This window comes from Ceratotherium simum, chromosome 25, assembly GCF_057802395.1.
Source record: "Ceratotherium simum simum isolate JZ-2026a chromosome 25, ASM5780239v1, whole genome shotgun sequence".
Classification (NCBI taxonomy): Eukaryota; Metazoa; Chordata; class Mammalia; order Perissodactyla; family Rhinocerotidae; genus Ceratotherium; species Ceratotherium simum.
In genome coordinates this window covers 35,018,083-35,040,410 of record NC_141924.1, presented here as the reverse complement: position 1 = coordinate 35,040,410, position 22,328 = coordinate 35,018,083, and the positions used below count along the sequence as shown (strand labels likewise).

The window sequence follows — 22,328 nt, the reverse complement described above, 5'->3', positions numbered from 1 at the left end:
CCTTCCAATTTTTTATTAAACCTCAATACATATTTACATTCCTCAAAAGACAGAAGTTTATTTTACCCTGATATCACTTGCAGTTCAAAGCCATAGCAAGGAACACAACCAGAATTAATACACATGTTATTCATTTATGTGTCCTGTATTCTGATAAATAGTTCTTGTGCAGAGATTCTGATCCAGCAGGAAACAGATCTTAATGCCTCATAATAGTAAGATTTTTCATGGAAAAGATAGATGATTGTGAAGTTATGAAAACCCTTCTTAGGCAGTCCTTTTTCAAAACATTTTATCCAAATTAGTTACTAAGTCTCACAGGAAATGAGGTCTATTTAACCCTTCAACGGATAGCTCACTATATGTGGCACTCATATTAAAATGTTAGTAAATAATATGTGGAGACAGAATAACTCAACAATGCAAGGTTTGGAAATGAGGATTAGGAATGGGAGCTATATAACATAATAATAAAAGAAATTTGATTTCAATATATTTATCTCAGACTCAAATATGACAATACCTTGTAGAAATTCACATTGCTTTACATAAAACCATATAATTCATTAAAGAATAAAATGGATGAAGATAAAGAGCAAGTTTACTAAAATAAGTTCTATATTAAAGGTTATAAACTGGTATATGAGTTTACAAACCAGGCTCTATACCATTTATGAAGTTTAAAATGCCGCTGATGCCAGAAATAGTCAGTTTGGATGTTAGAGGTTTAAATTACACATCACAGCTATTTTTTAACTACAAGATCACACTTCCAAATTTAATAGCATCTTTCCACAATAATCAGAATTACCATAGTCAACTACAATTAGTTTAGCTAATAAATTACTTAGCTTCACCATTATTATGTAAGAGAAAAATTCATATTTTGTATATATGATTGGGTGGCTTTGTAATAAGAGAAAAGGAATGATCCAAAGGAATAAAAACAGAAATTTAGAGACAAAATTGGGTAAGAATAAAAGCTTAAATGTATGATTTAAAAAAATGCTCTATGTAAATCAACTGAATCCATTCTAAGTTAGTTATCCTCCAAATAAATTGTCCATTTTGAATTATGGTATATGAATTTTCATAACTTGCTTCAAGATTCGTTAATGGAATTGTAGTTTTAGCAAATGTGAATAAATGCTGAGAATGAAATGATGTGGAAGATAAGATGATCTTTATGTTCATGAATTTGTCATATAGCTAGGAAGAAGAAAGATATGTTTAGAGAGAGAGATTTTAAAAATTAAAGATCATCTTAAACATTACTGGAAATCATGAGATACACTCTGTACAAATGCACTATAAAATTTCAAAAATAACAAACAACAATAATCAAAGTTAAGTAACATTTAGTAAATAATAAAAGACAGAAGTTGACCTCAATGTCTTCAATTCATTCTCAATTCCCATAATCCTTTGTAGAAAATCAGATCAAGTAAAACAGCCTCAAGAGATTTAATTTGGGACGGGATGCTGATTTGGATCTTGTCTGGAAGGAAGACCATTTTGAATTGCGACTTACCATGATTATGTGTGGGCCTGGTAGTTGAGGAAGAGGTACTTAAAAAATAGTAAGGTGGCTGGAGAGAACAGTTGGGTGTGTGTGAAAGGATGCACTGGATAATAATAGCTCACTTGTACTGAAGGCTTAGCATGTGCCAGACATTGTTCCAAGTGCTTTATACATATTAGCTCATTTAATTTGCCTCACAACCCTATCAGATAGTTCCTACTGTCAAATCCATTTTACAGATCAGGAAACTGAGGCACAGGAGATTAAGGATTTGTTCAATACTACCCTCAGCTAATAAGTGGAGGAAAATAAGGATAATAAGGAAAATTTAGATAAATGAGTTAGAATTGAATCTGACCACCAATAAATTCTCTGTCTAATATAATAATCAACATATTTCATGCAGTTTTCTTTCTGAAAACAAGATACCAACTCTGAGTCGGATTATGAACCTACTGAGAAAAAGGCTTTGTGGCATCACAAGAAAAATATAAAGGAATAGAATATTTATCACCTACTTCTATACATTGTCAATACATACAGGATCATCTATCTATCAAATGCAATATTAAATGATTGACTTTCTTGGAAATCTGGAGGCTTGTCATTACACAGACTCCTAATTCTTTCACCAGTTTAAGAAGCAACTAGAAAATTATTTGGTAGTTTCTCCGGGGTATGCCTGGATAAAACATTGAATTGCCCACTCAATTTAGATATTTAAAAAGATTTTAAAATTGGTTTAATAGTCTTTATGAGGTAAAGTTTTCTCATTTCCATTATATTGCAAAACCCAAAAGAGTACAATGTGGTAAAAAGGAAGGAGTCAGACACACTTAGGTTTGATTACTGGCTTTTTCATACACGAGGTAATTTTTTTTACTATTTTAATCATTCTTATTATACTATAATGTTTATCATAAAAACTTAGCAAAAATATGAAGTTCGAATAAGAAAATTAATAATGACATTCATCCCAGCACCTAGACATAATTAATATTTTAATATTTCCTCACAGTCTTTTTTCCACACACATATATTGTTTTTACAAAACAATATTAATAATAATAACATTGAATGAATGCTTACTATGTGCTATGCCCTCTTATAAGTGCTTTACATGTTCTAATTCATTTAAACTCATCACAAACCAATGAGGGAGATACTACAATTATCCTCATTTCTGAATAGGTACAGATCATTATTCATATACTCCATTTTCTTTAAAATTAAATCATTAACATTTTCCCCATGATATTATTCTTTATAGCATCATATTCTATTGTATAGACTGATAGTTATTTATTTAAAAATTCTCTAGGGGCTGGCCTGGTGGCGTAGTGGTTAAGTTCACGTGCTCTGCTTCAGTAGCTCGGGGTTTGTGTGTTTGGATCCCAGGCGCAGACCTATACACCGCTCATCAAGCCATGCTGTGGTGGTGTCCCACACACAAAATAGAGGAAGATTGGCACAGATGTTAGCTCAGAAATAATCTTCCTCAAGCAAAAAGAGGAAGACTGGCAACCAATGTTAGCTCAGGGCCAATATTCCTCACCAAAAAGAAAAAAAAAAGAAACTATTTAATATGTCCAAGTTTCAGTTTTCTTATCTAAATACCACCGGACTCATAGAGTTGTAATAAACATTAAATGAGACAATGTACATGAAGTTCCTAGCCCAGTGACGGACACATAGTTAGCATTTACTAGTTGCTAGTTCCCTTTCTGGTTTAGAAAGACCAAAAAAAGAAGACAACAACAATGGGGTCATTAGGAAGACCACTAAAACACAGTGTTCTTATTTGTGAACATCAGCACATTGTCTAGATTTCTAAATATATGAAACTAAATGTCACTGCTCGTTTTGGAAACTAAAAATCAAAAGAGATAACTGGTGCAGTTAGTTTTCTAGTTATATTTAGATTCATCAATTCTGCAATAAATAGGTGACAAGTCAATGTTTTGATATTCAAATAAATTTGGAAAATATTTGGCTAACACAGGGTTAGCCAGTGACCACATGGCCCAGTGACCACACCCAACCCACAGTCTGTTTTTGTATGGCCCATCAGCTAAGAATTTTTTTACATTTTTAAATGTTTTTTAAAAATCAAAAGAAGAATTCTTTTATGACACATGGAAATTATATGATTCAAATTTCAATGTTTATACTATTGAAACACAGCCATGCTCCTTCATTTACATATTGTCTACAGCTGTCTTCATGCTACAACAACAAAATTGAGCAGTTGAGAGAGAGATCTTACAGCTCACAAACCCCAAAACATTCACTATCCAGCTCTTTACAGAAAAAAGTTTGCTGACTCCTGGATAAACAGTGAAAAAAAATTTCTTTACTTTAGGAATTCTCAAAACACTTAATACGCTAATGTTACACCATAAAACCCCAAGAGAAGGAAAAGATTCTAGTTTATAGCATCTCCTAAATTTATCTGACCTTGGCATGACATCTCACAAAATTCATGATTTGCAGGAATCATCTGCAATGCACAAATTCAGCTATTTTCTTTATTATATGAAATGAAATGTCATTTTTCTCACAAGCCACCAATATTTAATAAGAAATTTAAAAAATATTTCTCTCATGTAATCAATCTATGATTACCTATAATTCTATAAAACATGCTGATGGGTTCTCTTATATAAAACATCAAAAATTTTGAAAGATGTTGAATAGCAGTCTAGGAGAGCTTCAGGTCTTCCGTATGTTTTAGAGAATTGTTCACGATGACTTTATTTTTAGTAAGTTCTAAAGCATGATATGTTGCCCATTCAATCAGCCTCTAAAAGTTATACCGACCTTTTAAATCTATTTTAAGTTTGTTTTGGCTATTTTTTGTACTTAAACATTAATCACCTCAGGAAAAATGAAGGCATTTGAAGTAAAATAAATATACGATCGATGGGATTCAGGACACAACACCTCAAAATACGGCACCTTAGTATATTGAATATTTTAAGCTGAAGGAGTTTGAGAAAATGGGAGAATCAGGAAGTTCACTCTGACCTTCCCCACATGCGTGTCCCCTGAGACAAACCATAATACCCTCATGTGAGAGACGCCCTCCCTACACCCGGAGGAAAGGAGCATCCTCATCTCTGAAGACAAAGGGAGGAGAAGAATCCAAATAGGCCCTGCTAAATTTCTCCCAGCGTACTACACTTACTTCACATTCTGTGACCTATCATGCCTCTCTATGACTGTCTGCTCTTCACCAAACCTAGCATAAAAATACTCCGGGTTAACCATTTCTTTGGGTCTTCATCTCCTTAGGAAGGCTCCCATGTCATTTAAAACTTATATTAAATAAATTTGAATGCTTTTCCCCTGTTAATCTGTCTTCGTCAGTTTAATTTTCAGACCTACCCAGGGACCTTAAGAGAGTTGAGGAAAACTTTTTCCTTCCCCACATTATACATGAAATAGTAAAAGCAATATTGTAAGACAATTTTGATTGTCTTTCTTTAAAGCACACACACACACACAAAGTTTAAGCAAAATTAAATTTAACGAAGCAGGCAAATGGTGAGGAAGCTCTGGCCCACAATCTAACTCTGGTTATTTTATCCAGAGTGCAGCATAATCATTCCATGGAAACTGGGACAGTCAAAAATTAATAAAAATTACAGTGAAAATTAAAATTTGATATATGTGTGTATATACATATACACATATAAATATAAATAAATCCATATATATATATATAAAATCACAGGTTTATGCTTTACTAATGCCAGTTTAATTTTCTAGGAAGTAATGTAAGCAAGTCATGCAGGATAAGAAAAACCCTAGACATTCCATAATTGCTGGGTAGCTATAATACATAATTCCCACAAACAGAGAAAAGGGTAGGGAACGTGAAAAGAATGTGTATTGGAGACCACTCGGGGTTAAGTAAACTAAGCTCATGGTTCAGATTCCGGAAATTGATTATAATCGAAATGTAAATATTTAACATGTAGTATTTACCAGACGAAATGCTGAGAAAATATCTAATCTCATTGGAAATTCTAGTGTTTACTTCCCAGTGTTACCTGTGCCTGGCAAATACCTAAAGTTTCCTTATTGATTAGTACTGTGTAGAGAAATATTTCATAACAACAAAGCATAAGTATATTTATTTTAGGAAAGTTGCCTAGCCTGAATATTTGGTTTAAGGCTAGATATAGTTATGTCAACTACTAGTATTCATTTTCCTTTTGGCAGCTAAGTCCATAATTGGTTTTGCCTTCTTAGTGAAAGATGTTTTCTAATGATGGTGATTTTCAGCTTCTATCTGCCTGCAGCCACCTACTCTTCCCTCTCGAAATGTATTCGGAGTTTTGTTGGCATATTTGAATGGCATTAGAAATATGTAAGAATTTGAATTATCTAGTAGGATAGCTGAAAACACAAGATGACCTTTTCCTCTGGTCTTTCTTTCCTATCCTGTCACATTGTAACAACTATCCTTTGACCACATATTCACCTCAACTATCTTTCCTTCTCGAACTCAAGTAGCAATCCAGTCACTTTCTCTAGTTCATCACTTTCCAGTAACTACAACCCACCACAAAGTGACTTCCACCCCCACCCACCCCCAACAGACACATTTCTTCTTAGGTTTATCAGAGATCTCCTAACTGCCAAGCCCGATAGCCATTTTCCACGTTCAGAACTGATCTGATTTGACCTCACTGTAATATTATGTGTTGCGACCTTTCCCTCCCATTCTTGCAGAAATCGGTTCTTTGACTCTCTAATTCCACTCTCCGTAGTTCTTCCTTTACTTTTCTAGCTTCGTCTCAGTTCCAGCAAGGGCCTTGCTTCCTCTGCATATTCAATAAATGTAGGTGTCATGCAGGGATGGCCACAGATTCTTTGCAGCTCCATCCATCAAGAGATGGAGTCTATTTCTTTCCCCTTGAATACAACTTGGGACTTGCTACAGCCAACAGAATGTGCTGAAAACCATATGTGCAAGTTCTGGAGTCCAGGCTGCAAGAAGTCTTGCAGCATCTGCTTTCTCCCTCCTGGAATGCTGTCCTGAGACTGCTGTTTGATGAAAAAGCCTGAGATGAAAGACCGTATGGAAAGAGAGCCCCAGCCGTTTCAGTTGTCCCATCTGAACCTAGCTCTCAGCCAACCCACTGCTCATGAGAAAGCCCAGGTGAGACCAGCAGAAGAATCACTCCAGTTTACCCACAGAATCATGACAAATAATAAATTGTTGTTTTCCAGCCACTAATTTTTAGGATGTTGTATTATGCAGTAAGTGATAACTGATACAACTGGCATTCCCCAGGTTTCTATGCCCCATTTCTTGTCTCACTATACACATCCTATGGATGGCTGTAATACTGTCTACAACTTTATCAACTAATTATGTGGTGAGAGTTCTCAAAACTAATTATTTTGTCCTTGAGCTCTAGACCCATGTTCCCAACTTCCTTTTTTGCATGTTTACTTGATATTTATATATATATTTTGTGTGTGTGTGAGGAAGATCAGCCCTGAGCTAATATCTGCCAATCCTCCTCTTGTTTTTTTCTTTTCTTTTTCTCTCTCTTTTTTTTTTTTTTTTGCTGAGGAAGACTGGCCCTTAGCTAACATCCATGCCCAGCTTCCTCCACTTTATATGGGACGCCGCCACAGCATGGCTTGAAAAGTGGTGCATCAGTGCGTGCCCGGCATTGGAACCGGTGAACCCTGCGCTGCCGCAGCGGAGTGCGTGCACTTAACTGCTTGCGCCACAGGGCTGGCCCCGATATTTATATGTTTATAACCCATAGACACCTCAAATTTGACCCATCAAAACTAATTCATCATCCTCTCCTCTTATATCCCAAACTATTCCATCTCTTGATTTCCTATCTTACTGAATATAATCACTATCCTTCCACCTTTCCTCTCAAGCTTGAAAACTGGGAGTCTTCCTAGGTTCTTTTCTCCGTCTGTCTCATGCCCATTTAACACCCATCCCCATTTAACAACCAGTTACTATGTCTGCTTTATTCTTTCTCCCAAATCTCTCAAATATGTGCCCTCCTATCTATCACCATTACCTACAATTCAGACAACACTCAATTTTACAATAGGTTACTGTAGTAAGTTATTACATATTGTATTATTATAAACTCTAGCCCACTTCACATTTGTGCTCCATAATATTGCCAGACTGCCCTTTTAAACTGCAAATTTAATTGTGTACATTCCCTGATTAAAATCTTCAAATGGTTTCCAAGTCCTTTAGTTTAAATGTCTTTACCTTTCTACCTTTCCATCTCACCCCCTCTCCTCTCTCTCTGTCTCTGTCTCTTTCTTTCTTCTTCTCTCTCTTATTCCTTCTCTCTCTCCTGCCTGCTCCTAGGATTCCTTCCATGATCTGATTCCTCTAACTCATAGCCAAGCACATTTAACATGCACATTGAGCTAGCTATTCCTAACTTCTTGCTGATCTCAGACAGATCTAATATGAGGGCAACCCGGCTGTGATATATGTCAACCTATGCACTGCTAGACTGAATTGAACTATACCAGCCATGCTCTTGTTTTCACTCTGGGCTTTTCCATAACCTGTTTCCTTGGCCTGAAACACCCTTTTCCCCCTTCTTCATCTGACTAACTCTTACTCTGTTTCAAATGTTGTGTCCTCTAGGAAAATTCCGTTACCTTCTCTGAATAACTCTACTTCCACCACCCTAGATGGAAATGGGTGCCCATTCTTGATGCTTCTCCAGAACCCAGTGACATTCAGTAATAGCATTTTCTACCTTGCATAACGCTTGCTGTTTTGCTAGTTTGCCAGTCAGGTCCTAGACTGAGACTTTCATCTTTGAAGCCTAAGTTCTTAACGTAGTAGATGTTAAATGTTTCTTTTATTTTTTGGAGTGGGGGGTGGGAGGTGGTGGGGTAGGGTTTTAATGAGGTAAGAGGTAAATGAAGAGAATTTCTCAGTCAGCTAGGGCCTGGTGGTTGTAACTGCCCCACCACCTGTTTTTCTAAATAAAGTTTTGCTGGAATACAGTCACACCCACTTGACTATGTACTGTCTATGGTTGTTTTCATATTACATTGACAGAATTTAAGAGTTGAGACAGGGACGTTACGATCCGAAAAATCTAAAATACTTATTATGTGACCTTTTACACAAAAAGTTTGCCAACTCCTAACCTAGATGATTTACCTGTACTAAAAATCCAGATTTTATTTATTTAAATACTAAAACATTCTTTGAACTCCAGTATCTACACAATAATTTTATGTATGAGTCTTTAGGAGATAAAAAGGTAAAAATAACGTAGTCTTTAAACAGAGAAAACTTACAATCCCATGGAAGAGATGGCCATGTTTGGAAGTAATTTCAACCAAAGGTAATGATTAGATGATCAATAAAAGGATAGCTGCTAAACGCTTCATGGAAATTGAGTGGGTTTAACAGAGCATTAGTCAGCTTGAAGGCCCTGACTGGGAAACCAGTGTGCTTTGCCTTTAAAGCCCATTCCAGGGGCAGTATGCACCGTATTAGTCAGGTCCATATGGATGCCAGGAGGTATCAGAATAGGCTGGATGAAAGGCTGCTTTCACAGTCCCATCTCAGGGGCAGTGTGTCCAAATACCAGGTGTTTGGAGGTGGAATATATGGAAACATTCAGATGACACCTTGACTTTTTCACTCTTCACCCTGATGTTCTTCCCTCCCCAAAATTACCCTTGCCATTTTTTCTGTTCTTTATGACGACACTACTATACTGTCAGTTACTCAGACTCAAAACTGTAGTTATCATTGATTCTTTTTTTCCATCTTGATACTTTCTACTACCCCCATCCACTCAATTTTGAATTCCTATAAATTCTACCTCCACAGTGACTCATAACAATAATCACTATCTGAAATTTCTTGTTCATTTATTGTTTATTGTCTGCCTGTCCACTACTGCACTATAAGCTCAATGAGAGTATAAACCTTGACTATCTTTCTCACTATTTTATCCCCAGAATGTAGAATAAAATGTGGCACATATTATGAGGTAAATAAGTATTTATTGTTGAACACATGGATTTTATTATGATACTTTACAATGTCTGCCTTGTATTTTAATTATTTATGTATGTCTGTGTGTCTACTAACCAGCAAGTTTCTTAAAAGCGTGATCCATTTCTGATTCATCTTTAATCTTTCATAATGCCCCTAAAGTGTGGGGTTCATTTAATATTTCTGGATTTTTTAAAATCATCAAATAGCCATCATCTTTAGTCACAACAAAGCAAATATGTACAAGTATATCCAAATCCGACACAGTGGGGTAGTTCATGAATATTTTGTTTTTAGATGCTAAGGTAGATAAGAAAGCAATACTACAGTATGCTCAGACTACATAAAGTATTATATATCACAAGCTGCCATTTTACTTAATCCTCTAAACTATGATTACAGTAAGTTCTCCTAACTAAAAGTAGAACCACCAAAAATGATCAACATTTTTTTTAATAAAGTAACTTAGTCTAAGTTTCATGCCTATTACTAATAGTTCTAGGAAGAAATTCTTTGACTTTCACTACTAGAGTAGAACAACTGGCAGCCAAGAAACCAAAGCTAATACTTTGTGGTCCACTGCTGTAAAGTGCCTAACTTCCTGCACTATTAAGAAAGATGGACTCTCAAAGGTCCACTATAGCTTCATAAGTGCTTTTTCTAATTGTGCACAACTCTTTTCTTCATATGAGATTGTCGTTATTATACGTCTACCTCAAGGAACCATCCATGGTTTTTCAATAGCATTTCTCATAGCTTCCAGGCAAATGTAAGGTCTTATGAGCAGAGCTAAAAATAGGTATCCTCAGGCTCTACTATGGAAGACTATGGTCTCCCCAAACTAATGCCCTGCTACTTGGTCTTAAGTTCCCTCAGTTAACCATAACTGCAGGGAATTCCAGAGGGATTGAAAAAGGTGAGAGTAAGCGAGGAGCATTAGAGTAACTAAAGGTATTTGAGGTGGCTATAAAAAGTCCTAGTCATTGTTCGAGAACAACAAGCATACACTGTGGCGTATATTAATAAGCCTCAGACACAAAACTCCTATCAATTATACACCATAATTAGTGAGCATGAAAATCTGCTAAAGTTGGACCACTATCTGCATTAATGGAATTAAAATTAAAAGGATCCACAAAATAGTAGAATAACTCAATTCTAAGAGCTGATAAACTGACCAAACTAATGATTATTAGAATGAACAGCAGTCAACTACAGTTGACTGTCAATCCAATACTGTTCTATAAACACATCCTTAAAAATTTTTCTGTACACTTCCTCAATTGTAAAATACTGTTTTTTAGCAACCCAACCAAGATTATGGATTCTCGCCAAATTGACCATATTTCCGCCTGCTTCCCAGATTCTTCTCTTTTGATTATTCTACCCGAGTCAGTCTTAGCTTAGTGTGATTCAGTCCCCTCCTACATCTTTTTGTACATCTTATTGTGTTCCCTTCTCTTGTCCAAGCCTGTCGCCTAACTGTGGGAGTTTAATAAACGCTACCTAATTACGATGCCGCTCCTTTTACTTTCTTTTACCCCTGTTTGTTGTTGTTATTGCTGTGCAGTGGATTCTGACTACTAGTGAACTTCTGTGCAGCAGAGCAGAACCCTACCCGGTCTTTTTGCACCATTCTCTTACTTTCTGGCGCTAGATCAGACAATACTCCGCTGCTATTTACAGGGGTTTCACGGCCAATTTTTTCAGAAGTGGGTGGCCACGTCCTTCTTCCTATTACCTCCATTTACTGCTCTCATATACTTCTACTTAGAGTCAATCAAAACCATTCGTTGAGCACCTACTCTACAGAGGAACAGCCTTCCTCCACTCCAAAAGAATATATTCTTATTTTCTTAATTGTATTATAAAGATTATGATTTTACCTACCCTGTCAAAGATAGTTTTCCATGGTGGAGTGATTAAAAAAAAAAGTTCATGCATGAGATATTTAACTACAGTGCTGTTTTCTCAATTAGGAGTTTAATCTCTAAGGAATGAGGTTGTGTCTTTGCATGCCTGGTATAGTACCAAATACAGAGCTTACTAGTCCTAAAGAAATACAATAAAAAGATAGCTACTCATAATATTCATATATCTGTAGTACTAAACTTAAAATTGTGCTGAGCAAATAGTAAATACACAACAATTCTTAGATATTATAATTTATAAACTAATCACATCTTTTTATGAGAAATAAACACATTTGACTTTTACCATAATGATACCTTTTATGGTGGAGGTTACGCAGCAATCAATGCATCATGTTTTAGGCAAAATAAAATTACAAAAATAAAATCTTTCTTGTAATTCTGTTTTTTAAAGTTATCTTGAAAAAGTAAACAAGTAGGACAAGGCAGTTAAATTCTATTCTGCATGAAAGGGACCTTATATATCTAATTCAATTTCTCATTTTATTAGACAAACATAAGACTAAAATATTTAAATTACGTATCTTTTTGTTTTATCAAAACTTCACAAAGACACTTAAGGAAATATCCCTTAAACTATGCTATGGTATACACTGCAAAGTCATTAATGGTCTCATAATTGGTCTCAAAAGTAGAGTGAAGATTAAACCTAAAACTTGTCAGAATTCAAATATTTCATCAAGATCCAAAGATAGTTTTGTATAACATTTATAGACTCATTTCTAATGGTATTCACTAGGTTATAACCTACCTCTTTGTATCTAAGGAGGAAAAAGGATCAGTGATGATGCAGAAATTCTAGTGAGTCAAGACTGAGATTTCGAAGCTCAAAATATCACACCATGTTTAAGGATTAAAAACTTAGATATACTTCATAGCATTTTTAATCCAACAGACCTGAACAGGAGGGGGATTTTATTGAGCTTTTATTATGACCTTGCACTGTGCTAAGTCTTTTATGTACAATCAGACTTAATCCAAATGGTTTAGGATTAACTCTATTTTAGAGATGAGGAAACTAAGTCCGAAATAGGCCATACAGAGTAATGGTTAAGAGCATGGATTCAAATCCCATCTCTGCCACTTATGAATTGTTGCACTACTCTGTGTCTTAATGGCCTTATACATAAAATCGAGAAAATAATAGTACCTTCTCCACAGCATTATTTTAAGTACTGTGTAAATCACTTAGAACAGTGCTTGGCACATAGTAAGTGTTATAAGAAGTCTTAACAGAAGTGGATTTACCCTGAAGCTAATGAAGCTTGAGCATAAGAGCTGCTTTATTTGCACAGTTGCCTTCCAAGGCCCCAGAATGACCTTAGTCATATTTTTATTCATAATTGTGTATTCTTTTCTCAAAGAGCATTCCCCTTCAATTGTTACACTGGATTTGCCCTTGCATGTTATTAAGATAGTTGTTGTTGTATTAGAAAGATTAAATATCTGCCCCATGGCACAGGACTAGTAATGGCATAACTGAGATATGACCTAAAGTTGATGTGACAAAAGAGCTGGAATTTCTTAACCAAGATATTTTTCTGCCCATTTCTAGCATTTTCCCTTTGTCTCATAAACTGTAATTATCTTATACAAAGAGCATAAATCCTCCCTTCATGTGAGAAAACAAATACTTCCCAATCATATTTCCCTCTTATCTCAAAAGGAGGAGGAAATTCCACATCCAGCACTGGGGTCTCAGTAGCCATCCATCATCATCCGACAAACCTCTCTCATATACATACATGGCTGTGTTCAATGAGCATGAAGGGAGGTAAGAGCATCCCTAAAGAAGAATGAGTTACCCTGCTCCTTGGTTTGTTTTCTGCAGAAGCCCAATAAAGTCTCCTATAGGATCTATTTGTCAGATACGGCCCTTCACCATTTGAAAGCAAGGAGGAGTTGAGCCTAGGTGCAGAGATGATGAGATCAACCTTGAACTTGAAGATTCATTCTTTTAAGTTACTCATGTATCCATTCAACACAAATGTACTGATCTATTATTCTAATCCACCTGTATTTACAGAGTATATGTTGAATTCATTTATTCAATCAACAAATATTTATTGAGCACCTACTCACTAGTTATGCAGAAAGGAAAAAGATAGTAAGGTCCCTACTCTCCCTGAGCCTATACTCAATGAGAATTTTTTATAGATATCTTGTCACTTTATTTATAAAAACAGAGGGCATTCTGGCCTGCAGATATAAATAATTTTCCTTGTTTGTCAGCTTATTCAATACCCATTTATCATTCTTATTCTTGAAATATCTTGCTTATCACTGCTGGTGCTAAACATCTTCTCAAGGCTCTATTCCATTCACACAAAGTAATCCCTTTGCCTTGGGTGACCATTTACATTAGTAGTTTCCTTAAATTATAGTCAACAAATATGCAAACTTTCTCTAGAAGGTGTAATATTACAACAGGCTCCATAGGAATGGAATCACAATCCATTAAAAAAAAGTAAATAATTGACTTTTAAGAAATCAATGTTGTATGTGTTGTGTGTGTTTTGTCAAGGCGATGTCTTTAAAAACTCCTAAGCAAATATCCATTAAAGAACATTAGAACACAGAAGTATGCTAAGCTTTTTCCTTTCACATATACACTATGCAGATAACACATTGCCTTGCTTTAGAAAGCCAAAATGCTAGAGACAAAGATATTCCTTGTCAAGAATGGTATCCACATACACCTGGAAGAGGTAAACTCATGCCCCTACTTCAACTTTCTTCCATGTTCAGAACTAAAACCAAAAGGAGAGAGCCACACTTTTGAAAATTACTTAGAGCTATTATCAGATCTCCTGGAACTACATACCAATCAAATAACATTAAAACTTTCTAAGCTATGCAGCCCAGCTAATAAAGATGTTATGTAAACACACTTGTTAACCAGCTACAAACTTTTAAAAGCTTTTTTTCCCAAAAAGTCCATTTAAGAACTTTTCACCTTGACATGTTTCCTGAATTGGTACTGTACATAATAAAACATCTTATGTAGTGGATTTTAAGTTGGGCTTATAATTGTTTGAGTAACAATTCAAGATTTAACCTAGAGCTCAATTTCACCGCTGCCAATGTTCTCAGGATATTTTTGCCAGGAAGAGAGCATTCCAGTCATTGTTCTTAATGGGCTGTCTGCTGCCAACTAATAACTACTTAAGTTACCAGGTATCATCAGGGGAAATCTCGGGAACTCCTGGGAACTAAGAAAATGTACATACTCAAATGTACATACTCAAATATCTGGCATTTCTCAATCCAATTTTGGGAACATTTCAAATATTTACTACAGGTTAAACAAAACACTACATGATAATTTCCTATTCTGCAAAATTCATAAATCACCATACTTCTAATGACAAAGAGCAAACATCTATCTTGCCAGCAACTTTAATCATAAAACTTAATTCTTCCTTCTGAGAAAGCATTTGTGGCATGATGTATTTATGGGAGCAATATAAAGCACCTGGTTTTAATCAACTTGCCCAGATATGTTCTAATTAATACAAAAGCAAATTTTAATGCAAATTTTATGCATCAATTATAAAACAATAGAGCTGTATTATTTACTTCTAATATATTTATTACAAAATTATATTTTGAAGCCTTTTAATTTCAAGTTGATATTATGACAATGTCTGTCATCACGTGTGAATGGATAGACAAATACCCATTGGTATAGGGAAAGCCATAGCCAACTGAATAGTACTTAACAATAATTATAAAGGCCTTATTAACTAGATTAGATTCTGTAATATTCATTGTTAATTTCCTTTTCTCTTACAAATCACCTAAATGAACAATTCTAATTTTATATTTCTGACAAATATATGGGCTACTGCTTTACTATAGCAATTTTCTGCTTTTAGCAAGGTTTGGTAAAAGGTCCTACCAATTCTCTGCCCCCAAATTTTATTAATTAAAACACCAAGGAATCATAACTCACAACCAAGTTTCCCCAAAAGCTATAATTTATAGTGACATTTCGTTTTCCTGAACCTTTATGAGTTGCTGATTGCTATTCAGAAGCACTAGCTTTTAAAACAATCATTATCTTGAAAATAAAATCTAATATAAAGATAATCACATTCACAAATGGAACCTATGTGAATATGTATTTGAATATGTTAACAATCTAAATTGAATTTTTGAATGTCCCTGTGAGTATCAAGTGAAGTCATGCTTCATTATTTGCTTCTCTGGCCTTTATATGAGAAACAACAGCTACCTAGTGACTTTTAGAAAACGTTTTCAGCAACTTGAATTGTTTGTTGAGAAGAAAATACCTAGACTTTCTAACATTTTCATTCTTCATGTTGAACCAAAAGCTGCATAGGAAGATACCATTCTTTGGGATTCAATCACAGAACACTCTTATTCTGGAACCAAAATAAACCATCCATCTCCGGAGACCAAAAGGTCTTCTGAAAACTGCTCTTCCTACTAAATGTTACTACAATTAGAAAATTTAAAAAGATCATTCTGATTGTAAACACAAAGGATTTTAGATTGGCTCCATTTCTTTTATTCATGTGAAAGTTAGAAATGAAAAGCATAAAAAGTTTGTGTGTCCAAATACAATCATTTTGTGACCATGTAGTATTCTGAAATTTCGTGAAGATTGTTTCTCAAATTTTTGAATTAAATGCTTCTTAAAATTTAGAAAAAGATGATCTGGTAGGTTAGGATTAGCTTGGTGTCCAAATTCATATAATTATTTGTCTACCTTCTGGGTTTTGGATTATATCAAATGTCAATCAATCCTTTATAAAGTTTTCACTTTTATATAATACCAGCTGACATCAGATGATAAACAGATGATAAAATTATTACTATGTTTTTAGTTTGAGTACAAATTATAATTTTAGTTTACAAAATTATATAAACAACTGTATTCCATGTCCATCACACGCCAGGCACTGCCCTGGGCGTGAGAACAAGGTGGTGACTAGACAGATACGGCCCTGCCCTCTCCAAGCTTTACAGTCGTGTTTTCTAAAAGTCTTTATGCCTCATACTTTGAAGTTTCATTTGTGTCCTGTTTATCTCTAAAACTCTCAAGTATCCATGTATTATGAGAATATTTACAGAACTATCTCAGGAGGTTCAATCTTGGGTGACTAAATATCACTCTAAGAGTGAACAAAAATGAAAAGACAGAAAGAATAGGATGCAGAAAAGATCAATAAGCAAACTTTCTCAAAATTTTATGATCTCAAATTCCTAATATTCCTTCTAGTAGTCCACATTTTTCCTGCTGACAAGGATGAAATCATGTTCAAGTAGTTCTTTTAGTGTATAAACTATATACCATAAGGTATACAAATGTATTGCTCAAATTCTTCCTTTACAGTCTACAAGGAATTTTACACTATATATTTGCAATACATTGGCTGTTATCAGATAACTGTTTTATCATCAGTCACATTTTCTATCAAAAGATGAATCATTCGTCATTTAAGGAAAGATATTTGGTTTCTATAGATTCGAGTAGGATTATTTAAATCATTATGGAACCTGGTAAACGAAATAGATCAACTTAATCATGTAACTAAGTTTCACCTGTAGTTTCACCTTTGCGAAGGTGGAAAAACACAACAGAATAAAACAAAAATACCTCATCTATAGCAATATTAAGCACTGAAAAAAATAAATATACATTAATTCTATTTCAATATATCATGTGGCTTACTTACTGCTTAGTTTAAAATACCCGTATTTTTACGTCCCTGACAACTGCTGTGGTTTAAATTTTTCTTAAGGATTGGAAAAATACAAATCTGTAAAGGGAAACACTCAGTTTTTAGAGCAACTTACACACATCCTCACTATGACCACCTTGGCCAAAACACGTTTATAATAAAGCATCACCTTTGGGGGAACCATTCCATTTTCTCAGAGAAACCTAAAATACTATTAAACTCCCCATTTTTATTGTTCTTTCTTTCCACTTTTTCATAATTTTTCATAGAAAATGCCATATTAAAAAATGTTTGTATACTCACCTCCTTGAATGAAAGCTAGTTTTACGGGTAGAGTAGATGGCGCAGTGGCAGAATTTCAGTAGTGGAAGTGGACATGTACTTCCCTGAGGGAAACCCAGAGGAGTGCACGCAAAGATTTATTGCACTGTTATTTGGCATACAATGACAGAATTCCTGAATTAATAATTATAAAAAACAGAAGTAACACACATGCGCGCACGACAACTCTAAATGGCAGGGGTAGTATCCAGAAAGATCATTATGCTAGAAACATAACTTGTTTTATAAAACCATGAACTTTCCCAAAGTAAATCTTTATACAATTTCACCAGCATTTAAACAAACATACTTCAAAAATAATGCTACTGAATAGTCATTTTAAAACATAGTAAGGATTTTCTTTTGCCAAGGGGAGTCTTCTGGAATATTTTTTAATGCATTGACACCACTAAAATACAAACATTTTTGATAACCTTCACTAACATATTTTTAAAGAATACCCAAACACATTTCTTTGTTTTAACATATAGTTTCACTAATTATCAGAAATACCATATTTATGATATATTATCAGGTCATTAGCAAATAAAACTGGTTTAGAATGGTTTATAGTATTGATTTTTACTGTTTTAGTTTTTTAAGCATACTTAGTCAACTAAATCATGAAAACATTTGGAATAAGTTAAAAATAGAATTTTTCAAGAAGACATTCATGCACAAAATAAAGTGTGGAGATTTACTTGAAAACTATATCACTCTACATTGTCGTGCAGACACTAAAATAATTACATCATTTCCTACCATGTAATTGTGTGCTTTTAAAATTACACTAAGTAAATTACAACAAGTACAAACAGGCATGATTAAGAGTTGTGGAAAAGCCTTTCTACCAAAATAAATATATTTTAAAAAGTAAAGCCTGTGTTTAAAATTATCCTCACAGTTTTTGGCATAAAAGTTAACATTCGAGGTGTTAATAAAATATTTAATAGGGCTGAAACATACATACTGGCTCAAGAAAAATGTGTGTGTGTGTGTGTGTGTGTGTGTGAAATACATTTTCTTACACCACGGGCATTGCAGGCTTGAAACAGCAAAGCAAATCAAAGTAAAATAGTGATAATAAGGATTAAGGAGGACAGCTGCTTAAATTCTCCTTTAGTGCCTAAAACCACCTAAAGTTCTCAAAGATTTTCGAAAGATTCAGCTCACAAAAAGTTTCTCTACAGAGTATTTTCACTTTGGGAACTTTCCAGGTTTCAGGGATGCCCCACTCTAGGGGGGGCCAGAGCATTGTTTCCGGATTGTATCAGCAGCGGTGTTTTTCGTTCTAATTAGTGGCTAATAAATTCTAGTTATATCTTCATCAAAATTTCCACTCTTCCTATAATATACTAAAATTCTGTCTGAAGCAAAATGAAACTTGCTTTCCCACTACTCTCAAATATGCAAGGCAACACAAAGAGAGATTTGGGGGATGCTAGTTGGGGAACCAGGACTGGCCAAAGGGGAAAAAAAAAAGGAGTCAATCGTTCTTTATTTTCAGCCATCCTTGCGCTGGCCCCTGAATCACCGTTACTGGAACAACGTCCTCACCAGTTGAGTATAAATACAAGACCTAACTCCGCAGGGCTTTGTACCCCGAGAGCAAATCTAATTAGAATCTAACTGGATCAGAACACCTACTTTCACACATAAGCTCCCAAGTACACACACGCAGGACCTTACCTGTTTTTATGCCGGGTCTTGAGCAAGTTTCTTCCAAAGGGAGCCATGGTCCGCCAGGCAAGCCAACAGCAAGGACCCTATCTCAAAGTTATCTGAGGGTGGGGGGCGGGGATGTCTGGATTTCTAGGGTGAAGAGGGGGAGGACTGGGAGCTTCCTCTTCACCTCCTCAGACGTTCCTGGCTTTCAGCTCATTAGTAGCCGGCAAGAGAGCTGCTGGGAGTTGTGCAACTGCTGCTTAACTTTGAACTGCGGGATTGTTGTGGCTGCTACACCTTTGGAGACCAGCCCAGCTTCAGCCTCGAAGAAGGCATTTGGAAGCAGGAAAAGAAAAAAAAGAGAGAGGAAGGGAGGGGGACTCTATTGTGTTCTGTAGTTACTCGCAGACTTGCTAAACTTTAAGAACTGCCAACCCCACAGGCATGGTTATACCCATGGAATGGAAATTTCACTAGATTTGGGAACTCCCCCTCCCCCGCTTTCCACAACCAACCCCACAAGGTGAACTGAACACAGAAAAGGAGTAAAAGTAAATACTCCCACCTCCCAGCCAGCTCCGATCTGTGAAAAGTAACCTGATCGTGGCGAGCAGGAGTCAGGGCCACGATCTCTGCTTAGCGATTCCACACACACCCCCTGCCCGGGGGGTCAGTGCTGTAAATACGCTGACGAGGAGCGAAGCTGGAGGCCGGATGGAGGCGGCTCAGACCCCTGGGAATCTGAGCCCCCGAGTTCATGAGCCTAAGAGCTTCCCCCAGCGCCACTCCCCACGCGCTTCGTCTTCCCAAAGCTGAAGGATCTGAAGGACCCAGGGGCTCCAGGGCTGACTGATCCCCGCATTGGCATAGGAACCGGCCGGGGTTTGGGGTCTAACTCCCACGGCGTTTACACCGACCCCTGCCCCATCTGTGGCATTTACTGGGCCTTTGGGGCCGTGGGAGTTTGAAGGGAGAGCCAACTGTTTGCTCCCGCCCCTCGAGTAGTAACGTGAGAGAGGACCGCGTGGAACTCGAAGTGTGCAGTGGCTCCCACGCGAGCTGGAACTCACGAGCCGGGCAGCCGGGCAGAGCTGGCGGGGGACGCGGGGGCGGGCGGCCGGGCGCCCGCGGTCTGAGCGCCCCTGCTCCCGCGACGCCGAGGAACAGTGCTGTGCAAAGGCGAGGGCCCCTAGAATTCTCCCAGGATTTCTTCTACGGTTGCGCCCCACCAACTCCCCTCTTGCCCTCGCACCCCCTCCCCCGCACCCCTACTCCCTGCCACGCTTCTAATCATTGGCTTGGGCAGCAGAGGGAGGGAGGGAGAGACGAAAAAGAAATCACAGGACTGTGGGTTCTCTCAGAAGCACACTTCAGGCTAGTGGATCTCCGGACTCTGGCAAAGCCATGAACGGCTCGCACTCTCTTTGGGAGGCCGCCCCCACCCCCAACAACAGCAAACAAAAAAAGTGATCTCAAAGGTTTCCGTAATTTTTATATGCTCTGATTTATGCATTATGATTTATTCAGTATTCTAGAGAGCTCAAAAAAATCATTTTTTCCATTATTTACTATCATAATTCTTCTCTAGTCTTCTATGTTGTATACATCTTTATTTCTCTATATATACACATGTACGTATTTTATATGACACTATTGAATTTAAAATTTGTTATTTATTGTTTATAATTGTACGTAAATATTACATATACGCCCTGTATTTATGTATCCCGAATTGTTACAAATAGAAAACATTACAATAGCCAATGCTTTAATTCAGTTACCTTTTTTGTATTCCTGGAAGATGAGATAATTTTTAAAAATATACCCATCTTTTAAATGGATCTAGGTTAGTGGTACCAGAGAAAACCTTTAAAACATCAAAAGTAATAATGACATGTTTTATATGTTATGTGATGTGTATATATCACATACACACTGTACATGCAACATAATCTTGGGTATTCTTCAGTTTCAGTTCTTGATTTTATTTTACAAGCACATCACAAAAAACGATTTAAACTGTTAATGGAAGATTGCCCAGTTATTCTAAATATTGTTCAAAATACAATCCCCTAAAGCTATACTATTTCGTTATTAACGTAATGACTGCAGTCAATTTGCAAAGAGTTTTGCATTCACGAATATCCCTGCGTCTCCTGTAGTTTCGGTTCTACGCCCTTATTAACATTATTTGTATATGTAGTTTTCATATAAAACATTTTTCAATAAAAGAGTTTCAGTGGAACAAGAGGAAACATTACATCTTTATTAGCATAATCTTAAATTGAGTTTCGAGTAAGCACAAATGAGTCTCATTTAGGTTGTTATTCTTCCTCACATAAAATATTCTATTAATACTATTCATGACAAGCTCTTTGATGTGTAAGAATTAAACACAAAGGGTAATGTCCCTCAGATATTAAAAGCTGAAAGGAATCAAAAACATGGGCACTAATATTTAAATAGAAAAATAAGCAAGTAACAATTTTAAAAGAAAATAACAAAATCATATTTTAAAAAATAACTTCACTAGTAACCAGATTTTGTATAGGTAAATTGAAATGAGATTTCTTATTGCCAAATTGCATGATTTTTAAAATGATGCTCAACTCTGTCTGATGGTCAGAGTATACTACTCTATATGAGTAGTACAGATTGGCATATTTCTTGTGAAAATGAATTTGGCTATGTACATCAATAACTTTCAAAATATTTCAACCTCTTTTATTCAAGTTTATACTCATAAGAATTTTTCCCAAGGAAATAATCAGGGTTTCATAAAAATGCTTATTGATATTCATTCGAGAACTAAATGAAATATTGCATACAAAGGGTTGACACATAGTATTAGAAAAGTACTATTTTTGTTTTACAGGGTAGAGTAGTATGAAAAATTACCTTAACTTGAAAATAAGGCAAATTGATGACTGCATGTCCTTTCAATGATATAATGGAGCATTGTCTAACAGTTCCTCCCAAAGATTATCTAATCCTCTGGAAGAATGCATTTTTTAAATTTACTATTTACTATTGATTAGGCCCAGATTCTGAAATTAGATGTTAAATTGCAAAAAAAAAAAAAAAGAGGCAAGTTGCAAATGATTTTTGTTCAGAAGTGATGCAAATGATTTTTACCAAGTAGA

At 35.8% G+C, this 22,328-nt stretch overlaps 1 protein-coding gene across 1 annotated transcript in view; it reads right to left on the bottom strand.

The window, feature by feature from the left end:
* The window catches only part of RASSF9 (Ras association domain family member 9), a 38,860-nt gene extending 19,094 nt beyond the window's left edge, over positions 1-19,766 (bottom strand). Inside the window, exon 1 of the mRNA XM_004417922.3 lies at positions 19,210-19,766. Within this exon, the coding sequence (XP_004417979.1) occupies positions 19,210-19,256 (47 nt within the window). The 5' untranslated portion in view covers positions 19,257-19,766. The remainder of the gene's footprint in view (positions 1-19,209) is intronic.
* Between the last annotated feature and the right edge of the window lie 2,562 nt (positions 19,767-22,328).